This window comes from Somniosus microcephalus, chromosome 10 (genome assembly GCF_052327205.1).
Source record: "Somniosus microcephalus isolate GS21.2 chromosome 10, FLI_Smic_1.0, whole genome shotgun sequence".
NCBI lineage: Eukaryota > Metazoa > Chordata > Chondrichthyes > Squaliformes > Somniosidae > Somniosus > Somniosus microcephalus.
The window spans coordinates 202,787,632-202,805,132 of record NC_140996.1 but is presented as its reverse complement, the minus strand read 5'-3'; the positions used below and the strand labels follow the sequence as shown (position 1 = coordinate 202,805,132).

Below are 17,501 nucleotides of genomic sequence, written 5' to 3'. Positions count from 1 at the left end.
CTCCCCATAAGCCTTGGCTCCCTTACCTTTCAAAAATCTGTCTATCTCCACCTTAAATATATTCAATGACTCCGCCTCCACAGCTCTCTGGGGAAGAGAATTCCAAAGATTCACGACGCTCAGAGAAGAAATTCCTCCGCATTTCCGAATATAAAAGGATGCCCCCTTATTCTGAAATTATGCCCCCTAGTTCTAGATTCTCCTGCGAGGGGAAACATCCTCTCTGCATCTACCCTGTCAAGCCTCTTGTTTCAATAAGATCCCCTCTCATTCTTCTAAACTCCAATGAGTATAGGCCCAACCTGCTCAACCTTTCTTCATAAGACAACCCCTTCATCTCCAGAATCAACCTTGTGAACCTTCTCTGAACTGCCTCCAATGCAAGTATATCCTTCTTTAAATAAGGAGACTAAAACTGTACGCAGTACTCCAGGTGTGGTCTCACCAATGCCCTGTACAGTTGTAACAGGACTTCCCTACTTTTATACTCCATTCCCTTTGCAATAAAGGCCAACATTCCTTTTGCCTTCCTAATTACTTGCTGTACCTGCTTGCTAACTTTTTGTGATTCATGTACAAGGAGCCCCAGATCCCTCTGTACCTCAGCATTTTGTAATCTCTCCCCATTTAAATAATAATTTGCTTTTGTATTTTTCCTACCGAAGTGGATAACCTCGCATTTTCCCACATTAAACTCCATCTGCCAGATTTTTGCCCACTCACTTAGCCTATCTATATCCCTCTGGAGATTCTTTGCGTCCTCCACACAATTTGCTTTCCCACCTATCTTTGTATCAGCAGCAAATTTGGCTACAGTACACTCGCCCTTCATCCAAGTCATTAATATAGATTGTAAATAGTTGAGGCCCCAGCACTGATCCCTGCGGCACCCCACTAATTACAGTTTGCCAACCTGAAAATGACCCATTTATCCCAACTCTCTGTTTTCTGTTAATATATTACCCCCAACCCCGTGAGCTCTTATCTTGTGTAGTAACCTTTTATGCAGCACCTTATCGAATGCCTTCTGGGAATCCAAATACACGACATCTACTAGTTCCCCTTTATCCACCCTGCTCGTTACATCCTCAAAGAACTCCAGCAACTTTGTCAAACATTATTTCCCTTTCATAAAACCATGCTGACGCTGCTTGACTATATTATGATTTTCTAAATGTCCTGCTACCACTTCCTTAATGATGGACTCCAGCATTTTCCCAATAACAGATGTTAGGGTAACTGGTCAATAGTTGCCTACTTTCTGTCTCCCTCCTTTCTTAAATAGGGGCGTTACATTTGCGGTTTTCCAGTCCGCTGGAACCTCTCCAGAATCCAGGAAATTTTGGTAGATTACAACCAATGCATTCACTATCTCTGCAGCCACCTCTTTTAAGACTCTAGGATGCAGGCCCTCGGGTCCACTGGACCTGTCCACATTTAGTCCCATTAGTTTGCCTAGTACTTTCTCTCTAGTGATAGTGATTTTTTAAGTTACCCCACACCCCAATAGCCCCTTGATTATCCATTATTGGGATGCTTTTAGTGTCTTCTACCATGAAGACCGATACAAAATATTTGTTCAAAGTCTCCGCCATTTCCCTGTTTCCCATTATTAATTCCCCAGACTCATCCTCTAGGGGACCAATGTTTACTTTAGCTACTCTCTTCCTTTTTATATACCTGCAGAAGCTCTTACTGTCTGGTTTTGTTTACTGTCTGTTTTTATTTAATTTTTTCCGTGAATTTCAGAGGCTTAATATAATCAAGGAGAGGCAGATTATTTCTCACTCTAATGACTCCTCCAGACAAACACCTGCAAACTTGCCACAGATTTCATTTTAGTGGAGGGATAAGACTGCATTCACCAAGGGCCCCTTTGTAATTAGGTAACCAATCCAATATGAGCCCCTAAACAAACCTGCATCTCTTTGGTAGACCATCAACTCGCCATTTGCCAGTGACACGAAAACCTTGTTGTCGAGGTATCTGTCGGAGAAGGAAAAAAATTAATCAGAAATACGGTCATATCCCAAGATGCTGTAAATCAAACAGAGAGTACCTGAGTGAGTCCCTTTGCACAAATGCTTGTTTATGGGCCATTTAGAGTATGAAGATTTTTAACATCTCCTCCCAATTTTAATGTACAGATGGGAGCAGCAATACCAGCATTCACCATTTGCTCATGTGTCCCGTGATTTGCTGAAGTTGCTTTAATGCTTGCAAGTCACACAGGAAATTGAGACATGTATAAATTTCACATGTGAATCAAAAACATAAGAACATAAGAAATAGGAGCAGGAGTAGGCCATACGGCCCTTCGAGCCTGCCCCGCCATTCAATAAGATTATGGCTGATCTTTGACCTCAACTCCACTTTCCCACCTGATCCCCATATCCCTTGATTCCCTTGGAGTCCAAAAATCTATCTCTCTCAGCCTTATATTCAATGACTCAGCATCCACAGCCCTTTGGCATAGAGAATTCCAAAGATTCACAACCCTCTGAGTGAAGAAATTCCTCCTCATCTCAGTCCTAAATAGCCAACACCTTATCCTGAGTCTATGCCCCCTCGTTCTAGACTCTCCAGCCAGGGGAAACAACCTCTCAGCATCTACCCTGTCAATCCCCCTCAGGATCTTGTATGTTTCAATGAGATCACCTCTCATTCTTCTAAACTCCAGAAAGTAAAAGCCCAATCTACTCAAACTCTCCTCATAGGACAACCCTCTCATCACAGGGATCAATCTAGTGAACCTTCATTACACTGCTTCTAAGGCAAGTCCTTCTCCAGATAAGCAGACCAAAACTGTGCACAGTACTCCATTGAGAAAACATCCGCAAATTATGGGAGTTGAAAGTGAAACTTAAGTATTGGCAACACTGCAAAAATGCAATTTCTTATTTACTTATGTCCTCATCCTTACTATTTAGAGGGGAGAGAACGTCTAGAGGGTGTCATTTTTATACAAAGTACTAGGTCTATGTGAAGAATTATACACACAACTATATTTGCTACCTTTCAAAATAAACATCAGAATTCCCTGCCCTTTTATTTCTGGTCTCCTTTGCTCTGAAGCCCTTCTCTTAACATCACGGTACTTCTGTGTCCCAAAGCATCAGCTGCTCACAAATATGGGAATTAATGCCATCTTAATGCAGGCTGCAATTTCAGACTGACCAAGAAGGCGATCCAAACACATGGGGAAATTGCTACTGGCTGGATATGCTGCATAACGCAGGGAAAAAGCTCTAGTGGGCAAAATACCTTGCACTTCACCAATAAGACTTCCTTTGAGATAAATACACCTGATAATTTTGATGCATGTACAACTTTGTGTAACTAACCAGACACTTTGGCTGGAATTTTCCTTACCTTGGCGGGTCTGGTGCGGCCGGTGTCCCTGGCGGGTCCCGACCTCACTGTTGGCTCCATCCCGCTGTAGAAAATGAACTTACCTTAATGGGGCCTGATAAACCCGCCCAGCGCCTTACCCGGCCCAATTAGATGGAGCGGGTCTGGTGACATAATTCATGGCGCGTTTTAAGCCGTGATCCTTAAAGGGACCCTGGCCACATTAAATTTAAAGTTTAATCTAACAGTGGATATTGAATCTTTACTGTACAATCATATAAGTTATATATGAGTGACAAAGAAATATTTAAACAATATTATCATTAAGTAATATGGCTCCATCTATAAATCAGATCAGGAACATAATTAAAAAGTACATTAATTGAGAAGTTATTGGTGCTTTAGTCACAAATCTATAGACTTTTTTTTATCAGTAACTGGTATAAATAAAAGATGTGTGTGTGTATAGGTAAGACATAAAATTAAGCAGATTTTAAATGTAATTGTAAAGGGATGGATTTACAATCTTATGCAAGTTCAGCAGAACAGCTGCGGAATCCCTGACAAACAGTGTAAGTGATGCTTACAATGAGTTTCTGGGATTTCTGCAGCTCTTCCGTTGAAGTTAACAATGGACAAATGAGAGAACCTCTGCAGAAATTCACCCTAAAGTCTCAGACTGAAAAATTAAATTAATAATCTTCAAGGACTGAAAGCAAATTGAACCAGTGGAATGAGTGCTGAGAATTAAATTGTTACGGTTGATGACTTGATTTAATGTGTAACTGGACAATCACAGTATACTGTGAGGAAAACCTGACCAGAAACACAAAAATTTATTTAAATGGGATGTCAAATTTTTATGGTGCAGATCAATTCACTGCAATTACTGTTCAGTTGGAAGGCAACAGCTGAGAATGGCCAGTGAAAAATGGATTTCCCTCACCATTTATATCCCTTCAGGAATTTCTGAATTAACATTTACCAGAAGCTTTTCAAGTAGAGCAGAATCTCCATCAATCTGTTAGCTAATGTAATCAACACGTTTTTATTTTAGTTTGTTTTCCATGCTGTCAAATAATCAGCTGGAGCAATGGCCACGGAACTCACACCTCAGGTTGTCCGGCGTGGTTCCCGAGCTGCGTGAATCCCGTGGCCATGCAGGGAAATTTAAAAAGTAGGGGAAAAAGGCTCTTAAGTGCCTGTAAAATATCTCAATGATTTCAATTGGGTCCCCCGCCGCTGCAGGTCGGGTTGGCTCCACGCTGACAGATGCGCCTGTGGGAAAGGTGCGTGGGAGCGAGGTGACAGCAGGTTCCCAACCCGCTGTCAAAAAAACCCAACTTTCCCACCCGACCCGCCAGCGATCGCGCCCGCTACCACCCCGGAAAATTCAGCCCTTTGACACTGAGTATCAATCACTTTCCAAATACATCATTTTAGATTGCACCAAACAGCAAATACAACTGAGGCAGTAAATGGCCATTGAAGGGAATGGTTAGATTAACATTTTTAGTCCATTGCAACTTCAAACATCTCAGGTGTTTTTTTCTCTGTCTGAGATGCTGATGCCTCAGCTTGACTTGACGTAGATGTGATGAGATTGGTTTTGAATAGGTTACTAACAAGAGTGCCTCACCTCATCCAAAAACCACTGATGCCAGGAATTTCCTCGAGATTTTTCCCGCTCCGCTGCCATACCTTTGGCAGAGTGAAGCAGAAACACGGTTTATGTCGAACCTCCGCTGAAGTTACAGTGGCGGAGCGGGAGAAGCCCCAAGGATATTTCCAGTGAAAGAGGAGCATAATTCACTGCCTATTGCCATTCTGTGGATTCCCAGACCCACTCGCTGTCCTGTACAACTCACAAGCTCCAGTCCTGCAATGGTTGAATCACTATCTCCTGATATCTTCACTGGAGCAATCCATGCCCTTCAATGGGTCACTGAAAATCTTCCTTCCTTCAAGTCTTCAAACACACCAGCCTAGATTTTCTAATATGCTCCAGTGTAAAAATATGACCAATCGGAAAACCCAAGCTAGTTTTGTCATGTCTTTTGCAGGTCTAGTCAACACATCATTTTTTTGCTAACTCCACCCTTATTCTTTCTTCATCTATTGACATTCTTAGTCTCACGATCATGGAACTCCTACATCTCCCCCATTCCTAAAGCTGACTTCAAGAAGCTCAGCTTCCTCTTTCATGCCAAACACTTTTTTTTGCTCCAACGATTGTTAATTTCTATATAGACGAAGTCCGGCTAGTACTTGAATACTGCTCCCATATCTGGACAGACTCTTTTAGCACCTCTCTACTTACTGAACAGATTACAAGAAAAGATGTTTTGTGTGATTGGTGATTCCTCTTTGACTTGTAGGCTTTAACTTCATTCTCCATCATGACCTTTTTGGTCTTTCTCTATTTTATCATATAACTGTGATCTGTGCTTCTCGAAATGTTCTCTTCTTGTTCTTTCTAAGCTCTAAACAAGCTGTAATGGATGCTCATCCTCATCCCTACATCCTCGCAGTGTTGAAATCAAGACTCATCACACAGTAGCTTTCCCAGAACCTCAATACTGGGAACTCCTAATATTTCTCAGTCTTTAATACTTTCTATAATCTCCAAACTTTTAAAACCGAAGCTGGTCATCAGCTGATTACTACTTCCTGCTTTACCTCACTTTCACTTTTTACTCTTCTCCACCTTTAGTGGCGCCTAGCACTATGGGCCTTGCTGTTAACCTGGCTTCTCAATTAAAACAAAATCAGAGCCAGGCAGAAGAGTGGTGGCTCCATTCATCCCCCATCCTCTCTCCCAGCTGACCATGACAATAGAAACGGGAAACTAAAACTGGAGCGGCAATGGGGAAGAGCAAGAGCTCGGATGCTTTATTAAAGAGTGGGTTAAAAATAAATGGAAATCTTTGTATTTGCACTTACAGGATGCACATGACCGCTGCAGAGTGCTGCATCTTCATACTGTTCTTCCGGTTACGGATGTTATCAGACGACTGATAGACGTGAATGCTGAAAGACAAACAGTTTGCTTGAGAGAGGAGGTGGTCCAACATTGCCGCACTCTCAGAAAGTTGTGAACACTTTGCCCAGTGGTACCTTCAGCACATAATTCCTGCTTTATCTTACACCCATTCCATTAGCTTGTTGCAGTACCGAAATCAAGCTCCAGGTGCCGTACCTAGAGTTCCTGCTTTCAGTGTTGAGTATGTTCCCATTTGGTATTTTAGCTCATTTTCAGTCAGGCTTTCACCACATCTGATTTTTAGTGAGGCTTTTCAGTGAGACTTTTCCAGTTGAAATAACAACTCCCAAGGTTGCAGCCTGTTCCTCACCTGTCGGTGCTGCTGTTTCCCCTTTGGCTCACTCGACCCGGCTCTACTTCCCAGACACTGCGCTGCTCGCAAACAGCTTCTCTTATCGACCGACAGCTCATTCTCTCTGCTCTACTCAATTCCAAGATTTTGCACAGAAAACCTATGCTTGCTAAGCAGGGGGGAAGGATCCAAATGGAAGGAGCCATAATTGCTATTGAACTAGTTCCATTTGAAACACATTGCAGTGCCTTCAAGTGGTTTGGAGAAACACAGGCTGACATGAATCTTGTCATTCATGTGGAAATGACTTATGAAATGATACTGGGCGGCCTGCTGGTGGCGCTGTCCAGGGAGAGTATAACTACTCGGGCATGGGCCCAGCTTGCTCAGGACATTCGTTAACAGGAACTAGTGAAGGACACAACTAGACCTCCATGTTGTAAAACAGCTGATTAAAGCTTTGTTCAACGCTTAGACCAAGTGCCTAGTAGTTTTCTTACGTCACAGGCCATTCATTTTTTTTGGGGGGGGGTTCTGCCTGTTGATGTTTTATCAGTTTAACCCAAAAAGCTGTAGTTAAGCTCTATGGGGAAGATTTCCTCTTGTGCTCTATGTGCAATAAAATCCAAAACCTGTTTAAAATTCTCTCTACATGTGCGGTCAGCAGTGAAGCCAAGGCGTCGCTGCCGGCCCCGAAATACGCTCCGCACAAGGATCTCGTGATCCGTGTGTCGAGAACTTCGGGTTTTCCGACTTTCAATGGAACTTAATGGGAATCCCCTTGTTTGAACTGTTGTGACGTCAACAGGCTGTCTAAGTAGCCAATCAAAAGACAGAATTCTCTCAGACTGCGAACAAGGAAGTGAGTAAGCTCTTAAAATTCTAACTTTTTAAAATAGTTAGTGAGAGCAAAAGAAAGAGTGGGGTTCTCGCATTGGGAAAAGGCAAACCTGAAATAAAGATGCATACATTTTAAAAAAATTAAACATTTTTGAAAAGTTTCTTAGAAATCTTTTTTTTAAATATTAAAATGGACAAATTTCACACTACACAAAATTAAAATTAGTTTTCCAGGCCCTTAACATTTGTTTAGCAGTAATAACAATGTTAAAACCCCAGTTACACCTGATCCCTTTGGGTCTAACTTATAGTGGGGAATTTAACAGCGTAATTACTGCAGAAGAGACGAAGTTTTCATCAGTTTCCATGATGCATAAGATTTCACTGATCGCCGGCTCTGTGGCCACAGGGCAGCCAGTTTCAGAGCTGTCATTGACAGACCGCAACTTCCGGATTTCGGTCAGTTTCAAAGGCGGAATGACGGCAAATTCAGGACCAAGAAGTTGTGTTGCAATACTCAATTTGGCCACTTGGTGGCTTTGTGTACAATTCAGAGCAGCTCGAACTGTTTCTCCAGAGAGCTACAAATGGCGGGGATCAAGTACAATATGTAGGCGACTGTAGAAGTTACAGCAGCATCCAGTTGTCAAGAGACACATGCTGCAATAATTACTGCATGACGGGAGCATCTTCTGTTGGTAAAAGGACATCCGAGCTCACTTTAATGAGTACATATGTCTCACAGAATTTAGCACAACGTGGCTACAACCAAGGACCCAAATTCGAGCAACTCAAATCTGGGCATCCATCTATTATTTCTACACAAAGTGATTCTGTGTCTGCCTTTCCTTTTTTATATTCTCTCTCAGTTGTGCCTCAATACTGGAGTTTATATATACTGCCACACTGCTTCCTTTTCTCCCCCATACATTCTCTTCTAAACAATTTCTATTCTTCTAGATATGTATCCCATTGATTGGAATCATTCCACCATGTCTCTGATACTAATGATGTCCAATCTATCAACCTCAGCAACAACTTTAGAGTCATAGTCATAGAGTTATACAGCACAGAAAGAGGCCCTTTGGCCCATCGTGTCCGCGCCGGCCATCAAGCCCTGTCTAATCTAATCCCATTTTCCAGCACTTGGTCCGTAGCCTTGTATGCTATGGCGTTTCAAGTGCTCATCTAAATGTTTCTTGAACGTTGTGAGGGTTCCTGCCTCTACCACCCTTTCAGGCAGTGAGTTCCAGATTCCAACCACCCTCTGGGTGAAAAAGTTTTTCCTCAAATCCCCTCTAAACCTCCTGCCCCTTATCTTAAAACTATGCCCCCTGGTTATTGACCCCTCTATTAAGGGGAAAAGTTCCTTTCTATCTACCCTATCTATGCCCCTCATAATTTTGTACACCTCAATCAGGTCCCCCCTCAGCCTTCTCTGCTCTAAGGAAAACAACCCCAGCCTGTCCAGTCTCTCTTCATAACTTTCTGATCACACATCTTAGTTGTCAGTCTTCTTGCATTAATGCAAGCACAGCTCCAATGCTTTTTACCTTTCCAGCTTTCCAATTTACTACAGAGAAGATTCACTAGGTTGATTCCTGGGATGAAAGGGTTGCCTTATGAGGAAAGGTTGATCAGGTTGGGCCTATACTGATTGGAGTTTAGAAGACTGAGAGGTGATCTTATTGAAACATATAAGATTCTGAGGGGGCTTGACAGGGTGGATGCAGAGAGGATGTTTCCCCTCGTGGGGGAATCTAGAACTAGGGGCACAGTTACAGGATAAGGGGTCGCCCATTTAAGACAGAGATGAGGAGGAATTTCTTCTCTCAGAGGGTCGTGAATCTGTGGAATTCTCTACCCCAGAGAGCTGTGGAGGCGGAGTCATTGAATATATTCGAGGCGGAGATTGACAGATTTTTGAGCTACAGGGTTATGGGGAGCGAGTGGGAAGTGGAGTTGAGGCCAAGATCAGATCAGCCATGATTTTATTGAATGGCGGAGCAGGCTCGAGGGGCCGAATGGCCTACTCCTGCTCTGATTTCTTATGTTCTATTTCTTATGTTCTTAATTAACATTTTTACTTCAGTTATCTGCCACCATTGGAATTAGACTTATTGTTAAACAACTTATTTTGTAGTTAGGCATCAATCATGTAATCATTTGTGAAATCAACAATGGAGTCTGTTGGAAGTCAAAATATTTTGTTTTGATATTAGCGGTTAGTCTTCAAAGACTTAGCGATGTGACGGAAACACACAAATTGGATATATACTTGAAAAGAAAGAATTGTCAGGGCTACGGGGAAAGAGGAGGGTGGAACTAATTGGATTGTTCTTTCAAAGAGTTGTCACAGGCACAATGGGCCGAATGGCCTCCTGCGCTGCAAGATTCTATGATTCTATGAACCTGTACTGTTTAAGGGTCTTGATATAGTGGGTGTCAGGAGTGGGTCAAATGGAAGAAGGGAGGGACTCCAATCCCAGCTCCCACTGCGCTCTCCCACCACCCATTCTAATCCCAGCTCCCACTTTTTTCACACCCAACACCAGCCCCAGCGCCAGTGTGCTCTCTCACCCAACACCAGCCCCAGCTCCAGTGTGCTCTCTCACCCAACACCAGCCCCAGTGTGCTCTCTCACCCAACACCAGCCCCAGCTCCAGTGTGCTCTCTCACCCAGCACCAGCCCCAGCTCCAGTGTGCTCTCTCACCCAGCACCAGCCCCAGCTCCAGTGTGCTCTCTCACCCAACACCAGCCCCAGCTCCAGTGTGCTCTCTCACCCAACACCAGCCCCAGCTCCAGTGTGCTCTCTCACCCAACACCAGCCCCAGCTCCAGTGTGCTCTCTCACCCAACACCAGCCCCAGCTCCAGTGTGCTCTCTCACCCAACACCAGCCCCAGCTCCAGTGTGCTCTCTCACCCAACACCAGCCCCAGCTCCAGTGTGCTCTCTCACCCAACACCAGCCCCAGCTCCAGTGTGCTCTCTCACCCAACACCAGCCCCAGCTCCAGTGTGCTCTCTCACCCAACACCAGCCCCAGCTCCAGTGTGCTCTCTCACCCAACACCAGCCCCAGCTCCAGTGTGCTCTCTCACCCAGCACCAGCCCCAGCTCCAGTGTGCTCTCTCACCCAACACCAGCCCCAGCGCCAGTGTGCTCTCTCACCCAACACCAGCCCCAGCTCCAGTGTGCTCTCTCACCCAACACCAGCCCCAGCTCCAGTGTGCTCTCTCACCCAACACCAGCCCCAGCTCCAGTGTGCTCTCTCACCCAGCACCAGCCCCAGCTCCAGTGTGCTCTCTCACCCAATACCAGCCCCAGCTCCAGTGTGCTCTCTCACCCAATACCAGCCCCAGCTCCAGTGTGCTCTCTCACCCAATACCAGCCCCAGCTCCAGTGTGCTCTCTCACCCAACATCAGCCCCAGCTCCAGTGTGCTCTCTCACCCAATACCAGCCCCAGCTCCAGTGCGCTCTCTCACCCAATACCAGCCCCAGCTCCAGTGTGCTCTCTCACCCAACACCAGCCCCAGCTCCAGTGCGCTCTCTCACCCAACACCAGCCCCAGCTCCAGTGTGCTCTCTCACCCAACACCAGCCCCAGCTCCAGTGCGCTCTCTCACCCAACACCAGCCCCAGCTCTGATGGCTCCCTCAGACCAGACATTACTACTCAATTCTCTGCTTTCTGCTATTTGCCTCCTGGCTTTAATACCAACTCCCACTGTTTTCTACTGCCAGACTTGCAACTTCAGTCCTGGGTTCCTGCTGCTCTTTATTTCCCGATTGCTGACTTCAGTCCCAGCTCCCATTTACCGGTTCCTCGCAAGTTCTTTATAGAAATGTTAGTGTGACATTCCATGACAAATCCTGTGAGAAATCATTAACAGTAACCACAAGGAACAACTAAGATTGTAAAATTCTCAGCCCCCAAGAGTAGAATCATAAAGAGCTGCTCCAACTGGGGAAGCACGAGTGTTGTTTTCCTAATGCAGCTTGGCCTGGCACTTAAATTACTCCATACATTTACCTTGCTTTGAATTTTACCCAATGACTTCTCCAAATGAGAAAGTCACCACTTACCAGCCATCTTCTGTTCCTAGCCACATTGAGCTTTGGTTGGCCTCAGGATCAATACTCAGAAGTTCCTCCAGGCTTGCTCTGGTGAAGGACCCTCGACTAGAACGCCTCATTGCCCGTCCATCCATAGGACTGTCACTGTTCCTTGTTTGACATAACGTGTTGGAGTTGGCAATGAAATCAGACTCTGGTTCCTCTTCTGAACTTGTTGTTTCTGTTGCAAAGTCCTTTGAGCTTGACATCTCCTCATCTGCAAAAAAAAATTGTTCTGGATTGATTGGCTGTGTTTTGGGCAGGAAAGTGAAGGGTGACATTTTCCTCTTTTATTAGCTGTTCTTTTCCCACATGGTAGAATATTAACTTTGTGCCCGTTCCAATATTACATCATTATTTCACCATCAATCTCATTTTTGCTTTATTTTCAGTTCTTTGAGGATTCACCGCACCACTTTCAGTAAGCTTAACAAGAGAGCAGATACGTGACATATTCTGAGGTATGATGCTCTAGACCTGGTCACTAAGAGACATGTGAGAGTGGTACAGGTTGGACTCACATTCAAATTCATCCTCTTCCTGTGGGAAATTATCTCCAAATAGCCTGGCTAAAGCTGGTACATTGCCCTGTGTAGAGACTGTGCAGGTTTTCTGTGTCCCACCATTCTATGGTGTTATGTATTGGTGCACCGGCATTCCACATCTGTAGGTCCTGAATAGAACTAATTTTGCCAAGAAAACTTAGCTTGGATTTGTACTTTGAACTCAAGTTTACTTTTTTTCTTGGTGAGAATCGCTAATAATCACATTTTCAAATTATGTGCAGCTATTTTAGAAGTTACAAAATGTTTGGAATTATATTCTCTTTAAATATCTGCATCTTCTTGGGGAGAGGGAACTTGCCAGCAGGTGAACAAATTCACAACTTGCTCATTATGATCCCCTACCTGTACCAGGTTCACAAGGCATGACTTTGTTAATTAGCTGGGAGGAGCAGGCAAGACGAACACTATGGATTAAGGCAGTAAATTTTTTTTCAAGTATTTTAAACTGCTTTTGATACCCCATAAGGAGAGGGCCTCAAGGCAAGAGACTGAAAAGCTTAAATGTTTTTGAAAACAACTCCCTTTACCACAATTCTAGAAGGCTCTTGGAACCTTACAGATCTGGCACGTTACTGGCTGAGGGGCAAATACCCACAGAAAGAGACTGGTGGCTGTAGTTACTTTGGAAAGCCAGCAGCTAACTGCGACTGAAGATTTCTATGGATTGTGTAGAAATAATTCTAATTTGAATAATGGGGAATAGCATCACGTGGTGAGGTACAGAGCATGCAGACCAGGAAGGTTCCAGGTTCAATCCCCATGATAAGCTGAATTGACTGATTCTAGTCAGAGCAGTCTTAGCCTAGACCGGCCTGGTTGGAAAGGGGTCTAGGTTCACAGATGAAGAACTGGCACCCGGGCAAGGTACCATAGTCCTCTCAGTATCCATGGAACCATATCCCAGCTTGAGCCAACACTTCACCATAGAAGGCGTAAAGGGAGAAAACTGGAGTGATAATTCATGAAGAAAGAAACAAATCGTTTGGAAACCGTGGTAATTTTTTTGTTTTTGTTTTACAAGATGTGATGTTTTGGCACCACAATATGCTGATAATGTGTTGAGGTTGAGCGGGGTGGGAGATTCACGTCTGTGGTATCCCACTTGCCAAGTTCCTGATCTCAGCAAGCGGAAAGCAAATATTTTCCCACCAGAAAGGACAGAAATTGGTTAAAAAAAAGGAGGAATATAACCAAGATGTGCCACTTTCACACACCTCCACTCTGTAGAGTGGCACTGGTAGAGGGTGGTGAGCAAGTCAGCAGGGAATGGGAGAGAGGGAAGAACCTAATAGAGAAACAACTGAAAATTAGGGATGTAAATAAACAAACCAGGGCATTATTGAGGATGGCTGTGAATGAGCCTGTGACATAGACCATCGCATCATCCCAGTTAAAGAGTTTGAGTTGGGAACAACAGTACTGTACCACATAAAAGAAGCAGTTGGAAAATGAGAAAGTTTCCGATTTTACTTACTCCCTGTGCTTGAGGAGATGGTGGATCTGCTGGCCTGGCTCCTCAGTGTGCCTGATGGGCTTGGGGATGACTCATCATCTTCAGTGTCATCGCTGTCGAATGGGTTCAGGCTTCTGCTTCCACTTTCAGTCAATTCTCCCAGTGACTGAGCAGAGTTTGAAATGGAGATATGGAAAGGTTGCTGGGAAGTAGGCTCTTCCATGGAGACAGCGGTAGTTCGGTGTGGGTGTACACAGGAAGGGCTAAGGAGCAACTCTGACCTGTCTCCGAAAATAAAGCAGAGAGGGAAAAAAAAAAATCACCATTCATTCTCCCTGTACTGTCTCGCGGCTTTCCCCCTCGCATTGTCCTCAGTCATGACTGTGGATGCACAGACAATGGCTCTTACAACAGCATGTAGATGAGAAATAGGAGGGGGGCCAAGGATAGATCCTTGGTGGACTCCAGGTATAATGGTGGGGGAGCGGAAAGGGAAGCCATTGCAGTGATTCTCTGGCTGTGACTGGATAGATAGGAATGGAATTAGGCGAGGGCAGTCTCACTCAGCTGGACAATAGAGAAGAGGCATTGGAGGAGGCTGACATGGTCAACCGTGTCAAAGGCTACATGATGAGGAGAGATAGTGGGCCATGGTCACAGTCACATAGTATGTCATTTGCGACTTTGATAAGGGCCGTGTCAGTGCTGTGGTCAGGGTGGAAACCTGATTGGAGACTTTCAAATATGGAGTTGCGGGAAAGATAGGTACAGATTTGGGAGGCAACATGTTCAAGGACTTTGGAAAGTAAAGGGAGCTTGGCGATGGGGTGGTGGGGGTCATGGTTCCCTGTGTGCAACACCGCAGCAGATTGGTTGGTATTGTAGAAGATCATAATTATGTCGCCAAGAAACTGATTTACAGGATGTGGAGTCTCAGCAGAGAGCTTCGCCACAGAGCTTTGCCCCCAAAGAAAATACACTCGCATTTCATGTACTTCATGAAAGCTGCAGCTCCGTAGCCCTAGGTGGGGTTTGAGCACAGAGGCTACGACTGATTGCGGAGACCATGCGACTGTGAGGATTGGGTGAGAAATGGTGAAAACAGAGGGATGTCGCAACATTCCATGGAAAACAGTAACCCTGTTTCAGATAGTGTGATGTGAGACTTGAAGCCATATTTTCCTCTATGTATACAATTAAAGAATAATTGTTTAATATACATATACTGTCAACAATTACTCTTTGCATATAGAGAAAAATATATCCCTCAGACACTTTGACTCATACATTAATGTAAGGGCTGACTCCAGGACAGTATCACTCTCTCTGAATTACTATTAAGTTGAAGAAAGTCTAACTGCCCCAAAACAAGAGATTTAACAAGCACATTCCTGACATTAATAAGCTCTTAACAAGTTTTTTTCTCTATATCGTTGTTTACATATGAGCACTTTATGAAGGAGAGGAAAGGAAATCACCTTTAAACAAGAATGCAATTTTATGGGAATTTACAAAAACGGATTTCCTCACCAGTTTACGCACTACACTTTCCTTTTAACGGTTTCCACCATCAGGAAAATAAACTCCTCAGACTGCAGGATATCATCCTGCTCACTTGGCATTTGTGAAACAAACAATGCTAATAATAACAATAATGACTCCAGCATAGTCAATAGTCCAATCTTGTGCAATTTTCCATGCCTGTGAGATCATTTTCTCCAAGTCTGCACTGAAAAGTCATATATCTTCACTGGGATGTTTTGCAAACTTGGCCTGTTTTCAAACAGGGAACATGGGGCAGTCATTCAAGTGCCTTTTAAGTTCTTATTCCATATTAGTGGAAAGCAAGATTGTTTGTAAAGGTCAAGGGACTGACAGAAAGCAGTCTGTTTGTGACAATACACTTGGCTGAACCAAGTAGAAATGGTGTTTCAAAATGGATTTTTATTTTTTACAATTTGTAAGTTCGTCTAACGTTATCAGCTCTCAGGCTACGAATGAATGGTTAAGCACATAGATTCCCACCTGGAAGTGCCGCTGAGACCTGGCACAGAGGCAATGCAGATGATCCTTGCTGAGCACACTGCGATGCAGGCTTCCACTGTGGGCACTGGCTTGATGCTTAGCAAGCAGACCTGTCCAACATACCCATCGCTATTGCACACCCAAACCTCATGGGTGTTGTCCGGTCCACCATGACTAGGAGATGCACAGGAGAACTGAAAACAGCACAATATTGTCAGCCAGCATTTTAACCCTTTCATCATCTAGTTTTGTAAAAACTCCACCTTGCTGAATGAACAAGAGATTTCCTACAATTAGGGCACAATGTAGCTAATATATTAAGCATTCTGACTGAAATGTCTGGCTATACTGAGACCTCCTTCACCTTACAATTTCCCCACAAATCAATTCAAGTGAAAGAACCTTACCTATATATAAATATTTTACAGCAGGAGTAATTCTGTTACCCCAGTGGGCTACAGTAAGACCAAGGGAGGGATTTGTCGACAAAGAGGAGAATTTTAGAATCAATGCACATGGGAGTGGGAGACTGTGGAGGTGAATGAGGACAGGGGTGATAGATGAATGAGACTTTGTATAGGTTAGGATGTGGCTGGCAGACTTGGGATTTGCGTAGGGTGTAGTTTGGGAGGCTGTTCAGGACAGCACTGGAGAAGTCAAGCCTGAAGGTTGCAAAGGCATGGTAGAGAGTTTCACAGGGAGTGGGGTGAGATAGGGATGGGTGGGGGGGGTTGATATTTTGAAGGTTGAATTGGCAGTTTTGGTGATAATCTGGATCTGGGGCTTGAAGCTCAGATGAGACCAAGGTTGGGTTCAGTTTGAGAAAGAAACAGCAGAGGGACAATTGAACCGTAAGGCTTTGATGAGAACGGAATAGGATGGCTTTGCTCTTGTCAATGGTTAGCTGGAGGAAGTGTTAGCACATCACAACTGATATGGTAATGGAGAGATAAAGCTGTAGGTCACTGGCAAAAACACAGAAACCAATCTCATGGTTTGGAGTAATGTCAGCGAGAGGCAGCATAAAGATTAGAATGGGGGGTGCCATGGATGGAACCTTGGAGTACAGCAGAAGTGGCTGTGATGGCATGGGAGGAGAGACCATTGTAAGAAATGTGCTTACTATGCTGGGACAAGTAGAAGTGCAACCATGTGAGAGCAGTGTCAGAGTAGTGCGCCCAGAGGAGAAGTAGTGGAGAAGACCAACCACACTGAAGCCGCAGAGAGATCGAAGCACTAACGCACAGTGGTTACCATCACACAGAATTCAATTGGTGACTTTAGCCAGAACAGTCTCAGTTATATAACTGGATGTCAGCTATACTGGAGGGATAGTGGTTAGCACTGTTGCCTCACAGCGCCAGGGACCCGGGTTCAAATCCGGCCTCGGGTGACTGTCTGTGTGGAGTTTGCACATTCTCCCCGTGTTTGCGTGGGTTTCCTCCGGGTGCTCCGGTTTCCTCCCACAGTCCGAAGATGTGCGGGTTAGGTTGATTGGCCATGATAAAAATTGGCCCTTAGTGTTAGGGGGGATTAAATACGTGGGGTTACGGGGTTACGGGGATAGGGCTTGGGTGGGATGGCTGTCGGTATAGGGACCGGGTGCTAGGGTTTGGATGATCAGCCATGATCTCGTTGAATGGCGGAGCAGGCTCGAAGGGCCGAATGGCCTACTCCTGCTCCTATCTTCTATGCTTCTATGTTTCTATGATTTCAACAGGCGGGAGTGATGGGCATGGGGTTGGGTGGAGATTGCATGTTGGAAGACCTTAAAGAGAAAGGAGAGGTTAGAATGGGTGGCAATTGGAGAGAACGGGA

The 17,501-nt window shown here is 44.6% G+C and overlaps 1 protein-coding gene across 1 annotated transcript in view; it reads right to left on the bottom strand.

Moving 5' to 3' along the window:
• arhgef17 (Rho guanine nucleotide exchange factor (GEF) 17) overlaps positions 1-17,501 on the bottom strand; it is a 504,936-nt gene that overhangs the window by 26,291 nt on the left and 461,144 nt on the right. The window contains exons 13-17 of the mRNA XM_085999453.1: positions 15,684-15,877; positions 13,680-13,939; positions 11,610-11,856; positions 6,295-6,381; positions 1,919-1,986 (exon numbers count right to left, since the gene is read on the bottom strand). Coding sequence (XP_085855579.1) covers positions 1,919-1,986; positions 6,295-6,381; positions 11,610-11,856; positions 13,680-13,939; positions 15,684-15,877 — 856 coding nt within the window. The remainder of the gene's footprint in view (positions 1-1,918; positions 1,987-6,294; positions 6,382-11,609; positions 11,857-13,679; positions 13,940-15,683; positions 15,878-17,501) is intronic.